At 37.2% G+C, this 12,468-nt stretch overlaps 1 protein-coding gene and 1 long non-coding RNA gene across 2 annotated transcripts in view; both read right to left on the bottom strand.

Moving 5' to 3' along the window:
* Positions 1-12,468, bottom strand: part of MATN2 (matrilin 2) — a 217,176-nt gene that overhangs the window by 782 nt on the left and 203,926 nt on the right. Inside the window, exons 16-19 of the mRNA XM_051974444.1 lie at positions 9,822-9,974; positions 7,324-7,395; positions 3,131-3,265; positions 1,934-2,032 (exon numbers count right to left, since the gene is read on the bottom strand). Coding sequence (XP_051830404.1) covers positions 1,934-2,032; positions 3,131-3,265; positions 7,324-7,395; positions 9,822-9,974 — 459 coding nt within the window. The remainder of the gene's footprint in view (positions 1-1,933; positions 2,033-3,130; positions 3,266-7,323; positions 7,396-9,821; positions 9,975-12,468) is intronic.
* LOC127544314 (uncharacterized) lies at positions 3,790-7,316 on the bottom strand. The gene is made up of 2 exons (XR_007949422.1): positions 6,816-7,316; positions 3,790-6,496 (listed from the first exon to the last, which is right to left on the bottom strand). It is a non-coding gene; the product is annotated as an uncharacterized LOC127544314 (long non-coding RNA).

Below are 12,468 nucleotides of genomic sequence, written 5' to 3'. Positions count from 1 at the left end.
TTTGAGAAGACACATGTGAAGTTATGCAAAATATTTCCATAAAAGTCATAACATCTTATATTAATGATAAAAGCCATAATACTTTATATTCTTTTAATAATGATAAAAGTCATAACACCTTACACTTTAATGTTTAAACACATTTTAATCCTAACCTAGGCAAATTAGCTCAGATGGTTAAAGTATGACTAGAATTTCTTGAAATCCCTTCTACTATAATGCTGTGAAGCATCTTTTGAGGGGGCAAAAATTAAATTTACCCCACCTGTACCATCAGAAATGGTGAGGGGGTGATATAGAGACTTACTAGAAGAGTAGAGAGAGTAGAGAGAAGGAACTGAGTCTCTGAAAAATAACAGAAACTAAACTGGAGAAGTGGAATAAAGAGAGGTATGAGACAACAGAACTCTGCTATTATCCCATTGCTATCAACTTGCCGAGTAGCTGGAGGATCCTGATCCATGGTGTATATCCTGTATGCTTTCTGCATTCCCTGGCCACCCAGTGGTGTTTTTATATATACTGGTCCAGCTGGGAGCCAGCAGACTTTCTTTCGCCTCTAGTATGGAATAGGGATGGTCATTTAGAATTAAGCAAGAGCATATAGCAGAGCTAACAGCTGGGGTGCAGAGTGGCCACGGGGAGCCTAGAGCTTCTGTATATCTTGTACACACCCGTCCTCACATCTCACTCCCCCAGAGGGAACCTTGGATCTTCCCAGAAAGGGGAAGATCCCTTTGCTTTCTGAATCACAGCTCTGCTCCATCCCTGGCTAGCTTCTCTCCCACCATTTCTGAGCATTATGATCCCAGCTTTGGGAAGCCATATGGGGAAGGGGCCCTGTGGGGTTCTAGCTGTTGCCTCCCCTCTATGATATAGCTGGGTTTGATTAAGTTAAGACACGAATAGGGGATGGGAGGAGCTGTCTGTGGCATAGGGGGCTTACTTGTGTTCCCACCTTCACATCTACTCTCAGGAAAAGACAATGGCGGCAGAATCCTAACTAGGGAAATTCCTGCCAGTTCAGCACTTTCAAGCACTTTGAGCCCAGACTCATCCATTACAATAACCATCTGCAGAAGGTTATTGCATTTACTTGGAATAAATATTGTGGACTTTCAAAAAGATAATTGCTACATGCAATTCCTTACTGCAGGAGCCCACCGGCAGAGAGGTGGCTCAGAATTAAATGGTTTTCCCACAGTCTAGTTAGTGCATAGTAAAAAGCTCTGAAAACAGAACTCCTCCAGTACTGGGCTCAGTATAGCATGTAGGCACACTATCGCTTTAAGTTGAAAACAGCAGGATGGGTATTTAGTGTGTGAAATCACTGAGCCCCTCTTCTGTTATCCCAAAGCATTCCTTTGTTAGTAATATTGTTTTAATGAATCATTGGATCTGGCTGTTCCCTCTGCAGAGTATTTTCTCTTTAAAGTGCTGATGTAAAGGCTTCTGGCTGCCAACATACTCTTCTCCAGAAACTTATATGCAGAGAATCAAAAACCAGAGGTAGCTACCCTTCAGGACTAAGGAAATGTGTCAAGGTGTCAGATACAATCTGATGCTTTCTAATTCTCATACATGATTTGCTTTAACCTACTGAAATCTGGAGATGCAGACTTTTCACCAGGGGGAAGAGGAGGAGACAGTTGTTGATGGTTCAGTTCATGGTCTGTGCTTTATCAAGTCCTGGACTGACTGCTGTCAGGATGTCTCTTGGTTAGTTAGCAGGTGGTCTTTAAGTGTATGGTATTAAAGCAGGCCTTTGGATTTTAGTGAACTGCGTTAAAACAATTAGAAAATGTGTTCCATTAGACTGCCTTTAATGATTGCATTTGAAATTTCCCAGGTATCATCTGTCCTCTCTCATGCTCCTTAAAAAGATCCTATACGTTGAACCTTATGGTGAATCACAATTATAAGCAAAGGATATATCTTTCCGTGAGTTTTCTCACCTCTTGGTTTGCAAAGTTCTGGAATGTAAGGAGGTTTTCACATTTACATTGATCGAGCTTTTCTTCTGAAGGGCTTCCTGGGAAAACAGATGGAAAGTGTTCACCTCTGTAACCCACTAAATGTCCCAGACACATAATAACAGAACTGAATCAGCACATGGAGGAAACCATAATGAACAGATATGCTCAACATTTTCCATGCAGCAATATCTATTAAAGCAAAGACCAGGAAATGCCATATGCTCTTCTACGACTAGCAGTGGCTCTTACATACCCCAATTAGGGGAGAACCTAGTCCTCTCGAGTGGTCTTTGGGATAGCTTGAGGCAGTTAAACAGTAAAGTGGACAGTGTGCTAGACTTTGAATCAGGAAAATCTGAATTCAAATTCTGTCTCAGACACATTACTATGTGATCCACTTAATCTAGAGCTGTCAGTTTTCTCATTTGTAAAACAGGGATTAAAAAATAGCACTTTCCTTTCAGGGTTGACATGTCAGGATCAAATGAGATTAGATTTTAGACACTTTGCAGATTTCAAAGTACTATATAAATTCTAGTTATTAATTCTTATCATTTATCTTAGATTTCTTCTAGGCTGTCCATTTATTTTTTATGTTATTTAGACTTTACCACTTTTTTCTTTTCCCATAATGACATTGTTGATAAGAGCAGCAGTAGGAGCTAGCATTTTTAAAGCCCTTTAAAGTTTGCAAAGAGATATGGCTCCATCTCATTATCATCACAACAACCCTGTAAAGGGTGGATGCAATCATTATCCTCATTTTATGATGGGGAAACTTAAGTAGAGATCAGTTAGTATTTTGCTTAGGATCACATAGGCAGTAAATATCTCTGATTGAAGTTCAACTTACCCACTATACCTAGTACCTACCTCATCTTACTTTCCTGTCCCTACTTCTTTGTGGAACAATGGAAAGAATGCTGGATTGGGAGTAACAGGGACAAGTTGAAATCCCACCTTGACATTGGACAAATCCTTAAACTCTCTGTGTCTCTATTTCCTCTATAAAATGTAGGGGTTAGACCAGATGACCCTAAGTTCTTCCGGTTCTAAATCTGTCATTCTCTAATTCTTTCTTTGATGCTTATTTGATTTGGGAGCTTAAAAAAACTTATAATGAATCATCTTAAAAAGATACCTCTTGGAATTACCTTTTGTTTTGGTTGAATGGAAAAGCCTCTGGGTAGACTGTGAAAGGCTGTCATCTTCAAAGAGATATCTGTGTTGAACTGCAAAATTAGAACAGGAAAGTAGGTCTTGGATATTTATGGTGACTGGCTCAGGTTCTGCAAGAGACCACCCAGAAAGAAACAGAGAGAGATGAGGTCAAACCTGACCCATCAGAACAACCATCAGTGGGGAGAGGCATTTAGTATTTCTGCCTTGATGTGTAGTTTGTCTTTGAGGGAAAACTGTGGCAATAAAAGACCATCTGTAATAGATACTATTAGTCAAGTAAGGTTAGATGTGTGGAGTAAATGATTCACAATTTCTCTGTGTCATCTAGTTTAAAAATGAAAAAGGCTGTAGTTGACATAAATTGTTCTGTGCTTTTTCTTTGATGTATATGAAAACAGTATTTCTTGTTCCTTTTAAGACTTCCAGGCCTGTTCTTAAGTCTGTTAAGGCAATAGAGTGAAGAATTTTAATACTTTATTGACATGCAATTTTCATGGCCCTCCACTAAGGTGGACTGAATGTAAATCATTTTATAGATCCACAGGAGTTCAGAGTTGGAAAGGACTTCTGTGCCCATGTAGGCAAAACTACTTTTTGCCACCTAGGCAAAAAGAATTCTTAGCACAATATATTTGGCAAATAGGCATCCCACTTTGGCTAAGTGACCTCTTAATGGGGGAATCTCAATCTCCCATCATAGCTCATTCCACTTTTGATATCTTGAATTATTTTTTTTTTGAGTGTGTTTCTTTCTTTGTTTTTTAATAGCTTTTTATTTACAAGATATATGCATGGGCAATTTTTCAGCATTGACAGTTGCAAAACCTTTTGTTCCAATTTTTCCCCTTCTTCCCCCCACCTCCTCCCCCAGATGGAAAGTTGACCAATACATGTTAAATATGTTGAAGTATAAGTTAAATACAACATATGTATACATGTCCATACAGCTATTTTGCTGTACAAAAAGAATCAGACTTTGAAATAGTGTACAATTAACCTGTGAAGGAAATAAAAAATGCAGGTGGACAAAAATAGAGGGATTGGGAATTCCATGTAGTGGTTCATAAACATCTCCCAGAGTTCTTTTGCTGGGTGTAGCTGGTTCTATTCATTATTGAACGAATGGAACTGATTTGGTTCATCTCATTGTTGAGGAGAACCACATCCATCAGAATTGATCATCATATAGTATTGTTGTTGAGTATATAATGATCTCCTGGTCCTGCTCATTTCACCCAGCATCAGTTCATGTAAGTCTCTCCAGGCCTTTCTGAAGTCATCCTGCTGGTCATTTCTTACAGAACAATAATATTCCATAATATTCATATAACACAATTTATTCAGCCATTCTCCAATTGATGGGCATCCACTGATATTTTGAATTATTAAGAAGTTTTTCTTGATATCAAGTCTTCACAATTTCTACCTATTGCTTTGGTTCTTCCTTTTGGAGCTAACTGGATCAAATCAAATCCTTGCTTAACAAGGCAGCTCTTCAAATACTTATAGACCACTATCATGTTCTCTTCAAATTTTTTTCTAGGCTAATCATCCCCATTTCCTTCAAGTAATTCTTCTTTTGGCACAAGAACCAAAGCATTTTAGTGCTTCCTTTGGACATTCCCTAGCTTACCAATATGCTTCCTAAAAACTGTGGTACCTAGAACCATACACAATATTTCAGATGTACCAGAGCAGAGCATAGTACAGTTACCACTCTGCCTGGAAGTTGTCTTTAATCATGGAGTGGAGATGACTTATTCTTTGTTGGCTATTCAATCACTTTTCTTATTCATAAGGAACTTGCAGTTTGTCTCCAGACATTTTCCCAATGAACATGTATTTGTAAAGTAGATGTTTAGAATCCAAGTATAAGACTTTACATTTATCCATATTTAAGTTCACCTAACTTCATTCAGTCAAATATTCTAGCATGTTAGAATCTTTTTGGATTTTTAAGTGTCGGCTGTAATTTCTAACTTTGTTTCAGTGAAGATTTTGATAGATATGATATTTATATCTTTATCCTAATCATTAATGAAACTGTTAAACTTCATAAGGCAAAGTACAGATCCCCAGGACACTCCATTTTAAGTATCCTTCCAAGGTGATCTGAAACTATTAATGTCTCTTTGAATCTGGCTATTCAACCAATTCTAAATCCATCTAAAATTACAACCGTCTATCCCACATTTCTCCATTTTTTAAAAACAAGAATTGTATGCAATATATTATCAAATACTTAGTTAAAATCCAGTTAAAGCTCTATCTTCTGTGTTTTCTCTATTTACCAATATAATACTTTAAGGATCTGCAATTTGGAGTCCTCCACTTAGGCAAATGAACTGCCACCTGACAAAATGGGAAATAAATTGAATCAGGCATGACTTGTTCTTGCTGAAGTCATGCTGACTCTTCTCTAGCCATTTGCTAACCATCACTTTAATAATGTGTTCTAGCACTCTGCCAGCAACCAAAGCCAAATTCCCTGGCTTTTAGATGTCATTCTCTTCCCTTGAAAACTGCCTGCTTGTTTTCCTTTGTTGTTATTCAGTCATTTTTCATTCATGTCTGACTCTTTGTGATCCCCATTTTGTATTTTTTTGGCAAAGATACTAAAGTGATTTGCCATTTTCTCTTTAGCTCATTTACAAATGTGGAATATGGTTAAGTGACTCCCCTGGTCAAACAACTAGTGCCTTGAGGCCAAATTTGAACTCAGATCTTCTGATTCCAGGCCCAACATGTGTGACTTAGCTGCCCCCTTATATTCCAACACCATTTTTCTACTGCAGCTCTCCTTTATCACGTACTCCAAGGTAGTGGTCACCTCTCATCCTTTCTTTCCCCAGTAATCAGTTCTTGTATGTTAGTGAGAATTAGATCCAAAGTAGAATTTCTCTTTGTTGGTTCTTTTAACTCCTTACATCTAAGATTATTATTATGGCAAGCCAAGAGGTTATTGGCTCACTGCCTTTGTCAGATGGAGAGCTTTAGTGGATATCTATATAACTCTCTCTCTCTATATATATTTTTATATAACTAAAGGCTCACATTACTACCATACCATATTTCAATGTTGTCTTGTGCTTTATTTTTAAAACTTCTCATCTAGTTCCTCTTTTGGAACAAGTGGTCTTTGACATAGCCTGATAACTTCATTACTTTTGTTTGTTTCCTCACTGATGATTCCCCACTTTTGTGTTTTGTTTCCTTATGTGAGTATTGTTGTTGGGTGGTTTGAGTAGATTTTCTATGGCCCTGTTTGGGGTTTTCTTGGCAAAGATCCTGGAATGGTCCGCCATTTTCTTCTTCAGCTCATTTTGCAGGTCAGGAATCTGAAGCAAACAAACAAGATTGTATAGCTAGTACATAGATAAAACCAGATTTGAATCCATATAAGTATGCCTTCTTAATACAAGGGAATATCCCTTCCCCCTTTAATTGGCCTGTTTTTTGAGGTAAACTCATCCAAGGGAAACCTATTTCAGTCAATGTACCAAATCTCAATGGAACTATGAAATCAAATTCTCTTCCTTGTTTTTGAAGTTTATCTTGCATTTTGCCTGAAAGTTATTCATTAGCATATATACACACTTGATGTCATGGATTTTATTAGTGGATCTTTCTGAGGCTCAGAGAAGTTAAATGACTTACCTGTGTTATGTTGAGTGTTGAATAAAGGATCTGACCCTAGGTGGTCCCAGCTCCAGAAGTCCACATGACTATCCTTAAGAAGCTAAAAACATTTTTATAGTGTCCTGGAAATAGGGCTGAATTAAAAGTTATGAAAAGTAGGTTCTAGTGTTAGTTTTCCTATGGACAAATCATGTTACCTCTTTCCTGGAAAATGTAAGGGTTAGATAAGATGATATCTGAGGTACTTTCTAGTTCAAAAATTTTATGATCCTTTAGAATAGGAGTCAGCAAACCACATTCCTTGGACCCAATCTTACATTCTGTTTTTGTATGGCCAGTATGATAAGAATGTTATTTATATTTTAAAATGCAAAAAAAAAAAAAAAAACCCTACCCCTCCTTTATTTAAAAATATAAAAGTCATTCTTAACTCCAGGGTTGTACAGCAGTTAGATTTAGCCCTTTGGCCTTTGTTTGCTGACCCATTCTATAGAAGGATGACATATTCCAGGGCTTTTTACTCTACCTGGGGGTTGTTGGGCCATCTTGGAAAGATCACCTTCTGGGAAGTCCTGGTTGCCATCTGAATCTTCTAGTGCTAGGAGGAAAGATATGACCAAGAAGGAGTGAGACTGAGATTCATGGCTAAGGAGACATGGCTGCTGTCCAAGTGTGAATGTAGCCTAGAGCCTTTAGATTCCTCATTGGTAGGATATGTATGTGTGACAAAGTGGGTGGGGGCGGGACAAGAGAAAGAGAGTGTGGAGAACTACTGCAATACACTGTGACTACCCTTTTGCTTCTGACTGAAATTATCAAATTTGTTTTTGTTTCTGAACTTTAAGATTGTTAAAGATTCTCAGTACACTGTGCCAGGCAGAAGAAATTGAAGTTTTCCCTAATAAAAGAGGCCCACAAGCTAAGGGATGTTTTTCATTTAAGACCATTCATCAAAATAGTTTTAAGGAAATTAGGTAGAATGCCATGAGAAAAGTGGTCAAAGGAGCTAAGTAAGAATGATGACAGCAAAATATTGCATTCCCCTTTTCCATGGATAATGCTATTTGTTGTATTTTTTAATACACCATCTGTCCAATAAAACACCAAGCACCTTTCTTCCTCTTCTCTCTTTAATTTAGTCCCCTCTTTCTTGAGAAGTTGCTTATACACTATAGGTTAGATCTGGTATAGTTGATTGAAATGAGTATTTATGAACATTGTAATAACATTTAAATTTGTTGGAGTTTCTTTTCATCTATAAACTGTAGGGAAAGAGAACAGAAAAGATTTTGAATATTTCTTGCAGATCTAAATTTAAGCTATAAAATCAAATAGTCAAAACATCCCTCAATAGAAGACATGCATCTTTCCTATGCACTCCCTTCTTACCACTTCTTAGAATGTCTACTTTCCTTCAAAACATAGTTTAAGCAACACTCCCTAAAGAAGGCCTTTCCTGTTCTCTCGCCACTCCTCATCCCTAGGTCTGACTTCTGCTATTAGCACTCTTTTCACAAGCATTTTCTTGATCACTTTCTCCACTTAACTCCCTCCCACCCCTTGTTATTATCATTCCTTTCCTCTTTGCTGTCCAAGTACTTTGGATAACTTTTATGTAATTACTCATCTTTGTGCATATTGCCTCTCCAGTATAATTTAAGTCCTCCAAGGGCAAAGACCATTTAATTTTTGCCTGTGTATCTCTAGTTCTCAGCATAGCATTTTCCACACAGCAGACATGTAATATATACTCATTGCATTGAATTGAATTCTCAATCCTTTTCCATGATCTCATATAAATGAAATAATGTATCTGAAAGTATTTGGAAAGGTATAAAAGAGTTATACAAATGTAAAGTAGTGTTACTTCCTATGAATGGAAACTCATCGTCATAAATGATGGTTTGGAAGAACATTTTTCCATTAACCCTTTTTCATCTAGACATATGTAAAATATACATCAATTTGGATTTTTTGCTGCCCATTGAAACTTTAAATGATTTATCTTTGATTAGCTAGCCAAGTTTTAATTTGCTTCATTTTAGTCAGGGATATTTCCCCACCTAATGCTAATTTACTCCATGAAAACAGAACATTAGGCAAAGTATTGTTACAGGGGATGATTGGTTCCACAGGAAAAATGTTATAAATGAAAGATATGCTTCTGTATTACCAAAAGGCTGAAAGACTTACAGAGAATTAAAACTATGTGATCTTTATAATAGTGATACCAATTCCTCTTCCCTATACCTTCCCTCTTCTTCCATACCTAAGACTAGTTATTATTCACTTGGATTCCACCCATGGTGTGTGTGTGCATATGTGCATGTGCTAGGGTATGGTTTGGGGTTTGACTCTATGACATCTTCATAGTCTTAACACTCTCCCACAATTTTGTCTCCCTTGGTGATTTAATATCATTCTTTTTTTAGGATAAAAGTAGCAAGTTCAGCATCAGCCCATTTTCTCTCCTTAGGATTGTCTTTTGTCAAAACAAAGAAGAATGATTTGAGTAAGAGAATTGAGATGGGATTGGGGGAGGAGGTGAGCAGGCAACTGTGCAGGTGGGCACCTTTATAATTCCTGACTGATACCGTCCTGGACCTGACCAACAATTTTCTGATTGATCCATGCGTTAAAGATTACTCTTATCTCTACCAGTTGGAGGCAGGCAACTCTCAATCTCCATCAATTAGAATGTAAAAGGCATTTAACATCTGAGCAATTGGGTTTATTGCAATAATGTTTGGGTTCATTATGATAATGTATTAATGTTATTGTGAGATAATATGGGAGCAACACTATTTGGAGCATGCCTATACTTGACTTTTTCTTGATGTCTAGGTCCTCTTCCTATGTTCTTTTGTTCTCTTAAGAATTGTTTTCCTCCTTACTTAGAAGAGTACTTTTTTATAAAAAGCTATAGAGCACTAAAGAGCCTAAAGAATGGACAGAGAATATAGGAAACAGGGAGATCCCTGTTGTTCCCTCTCCCTTATAACTGGTCAAATTTATATTTGGCACCTTTACAGATTCCTTTCTTGAGCTTTTCACTTATTTCTCCCATTGTACTGAAGTCTTCTGCATAGAAGAGGTGTTTGTCAGGAGGATCAGATGCAATCTCCTGCAATTCTTCCTCAATGGCTTTTCCTACTCCCACAGCATAGATGGTTATTCCTAGATGCAAAACAAATTAAAACAATGTAGTTAAGGTCTTATTCTAAAGTTCTGAAAGACATATGTCTCCTCTGAAGGGACAGATTCATTATTGGTTCAATATGAATGTGATTGTGTGAGTATACATATACACACACAAACCTAGGTTGCACAGTGGATAGAACAATAGTATTGGAATAAAGAGTTTAAATTTGGCCTTGGACACTCAGTAGCCATGTGATTTTGGATATCACTCAACTCTGTCTCAGTTTGTTAGCTATAAAATAAGTTGGAGAAGGAAATGGCAAACCACCCCCTTATTTTTTGCCAAGAAAACCTCAAATGGGTTCACAAAGAGTTGGCCATGACTGAACAACTGGACGACAATAACAAAATATGTACCCCTATAAGTCTCTTTGCTTTATATGTCTCTGTTTCTCTGTCTCTATCATCTCTGTCTCTGTCTCTGTTTCTGTCTCTCTCGCTCTCTACACACACACGTACATATGTATGTATGTATGTGAGTGTATTTCTTTGGCAAACTTAAAGAGCTATATAAATGCTTACCATCATTATCATCATTTTTATTATGTAGGGTCCTATCAGCTATTATGGATGATCACTGTGTTATTCTACCATCATTAATTCTTATGCATGAAAGAAGTATTCATGGGATGGGGAAGTAACATAGATGGCTACCCCAAGAACCCTAAGAAGAAGGGTAGCCAATTGCCTACTAGGGACTCAACCTACCAGTAGAGAGGGGCTTTAAGAGACTGGGCCCTGAGAGGGTACTACTTTTTCTAAATATTAAAGTCTGGTTGCTTTTCTGTATAGGATAAATACATTAGTATCCAGGCTAACACTAATACAGACTCATAGAATTATTTTAAATGGTTAACTCTCAATTGTGACAAAAATTACACTCTCTTCTGTCTGTGAAAGGTCAATAGCTATATGAGTTCAACAGAGTTGTCTGGCAATCCAGCAAATTTGTGCACAAGCTTCCTAAAAAGGCTAACTGCTATTTTAAGGTTTTTAAAAAAAAAAACACCCAACCACAACTATATAACAGTAATTAAATTCTTTAGCTCATTGCAGTAAAAATATTGTTTCAATTAACTCTTGGTTATTTAATGAAACAATTGCTTTTCTTTTTCAGTCAATTAATAAACACTTATTAAGCAACTGCTATGTGCCAGGTAGTGTGTGCTAAGTGCTAGGAATACAAAGAAAAGCAAAAAATAGTTCCTGTTCTCAAGAAGCTCCCAGTCTAATGAGGGGAAGGGAGGGGGAGAGACAACATGCAAACAGCTATGTGCAAACAAGATTTTGTGTATGTGTGTTTGTGTGTATGTGCAGGCACATGCCAAATTGGGGATATTCACAGAAGGAAGGCACTATAATAAGGTGAACTGAGAAAGGTTTCTATAGCAGGTATTGAAGAAAGATAGGGAAGCTAGGAGATAAAGATGAAAGGAAAGAGAGTTTTAGGTATGGAGGATGGAGAGTGAAAATACCCAGAATCAAGAAATAGGGCATATAGTATGTAAGGAAGGAACAACAAGGAAATTAGTATCTTTGGATCACAGAGTTCACATGAGAGATGTAAAAACATAAGAAAATGGAAATGTAGGAAGAGGCAAGGCTATGGAGGGGTTTCAAAGACAGAGGATTTTATATTTGATTCTGGAGACAATAAGAAGCTATTCGAGTTGATTGACTAAATCAGCTTGTACTTTAGAAAGATCAATTTGACAGCTGAGTATTGGATGTGCTGATATTGGGAGAGACTTGAGTAAGGAAAGCCATCCAATAGTATAGGTGTGAGAAGATGAGGGTATGCAGCAGGATAGTTGCTATGTCAGAGTGTATGAGAGATGTTATATGGTAGAAACAACAGGCCCTAGCAACTAAGTAGATGGGAGGTGATTTAAAGATAAACATGTGGTTGTGAGCCTGAATGATTGAGAGGATGCTTGTACCCTTGACACTAATAAATAAATTAGGAAGAGGGGAAGGTTTGGAGGAAAAGATAATAAATTAAGTTTTAGATATAGTGAGTTTAAGATTCCCAGTTTGAGATATTCATTAGGAAGTTGGAGATTCAAGGCTGAAGATTAGAAAAGAAGTAAAGGATGGAAAAATAGACCTTGAATCATTTGATGTTGATTGAATCCAGGGAAGCTGATGAGATTATTAGCATAGAGACAGAAGAGAAAAGGGATAGTTTGGGAGTCCTGAGATAGTTTGGAAGACATCTCCAAGTAGCAAAAGCGACCTGAATAAAGATCCAGCAAAGGGGATTGAGGAGTGGTCAGACAGTAGGAGAAGCCACAAAAAAAACCAGAGAGAAGAATCAGGTGTATGATGTATGTAAAATGTAAGATGTATGATGGTGTAAAAAACTGCAGAGAGGTCAAGAAGACTGGAATAAGAAGACTTTTCATCTTCTTAAGATCTGTGGATTTGTTGATTAGGAGGTTATTGATGAATTTGGAGAGGGCAATTTCAA

The sequence above is a fragment of the Antechinus flavipes genome, chromosome 1 (genome assembly GCF_016432865.1).
Source record: "Antechinus flavipes isolate AdamAnt ecotype Samford, QLD, Australia chromosome 1, AdamAnt_v2, whole genome shotgun sequence".
Classification (NCBI taxonomy): Eukaryota; Metazoa; Chordata; class Mammalia; order Dasyuromorphia; family Dasyuridae; genus Antechinus; species Antechinus flavipes.
This window is presented reverse-complemented; position numbering and strand designations above follow the sequence as displayed.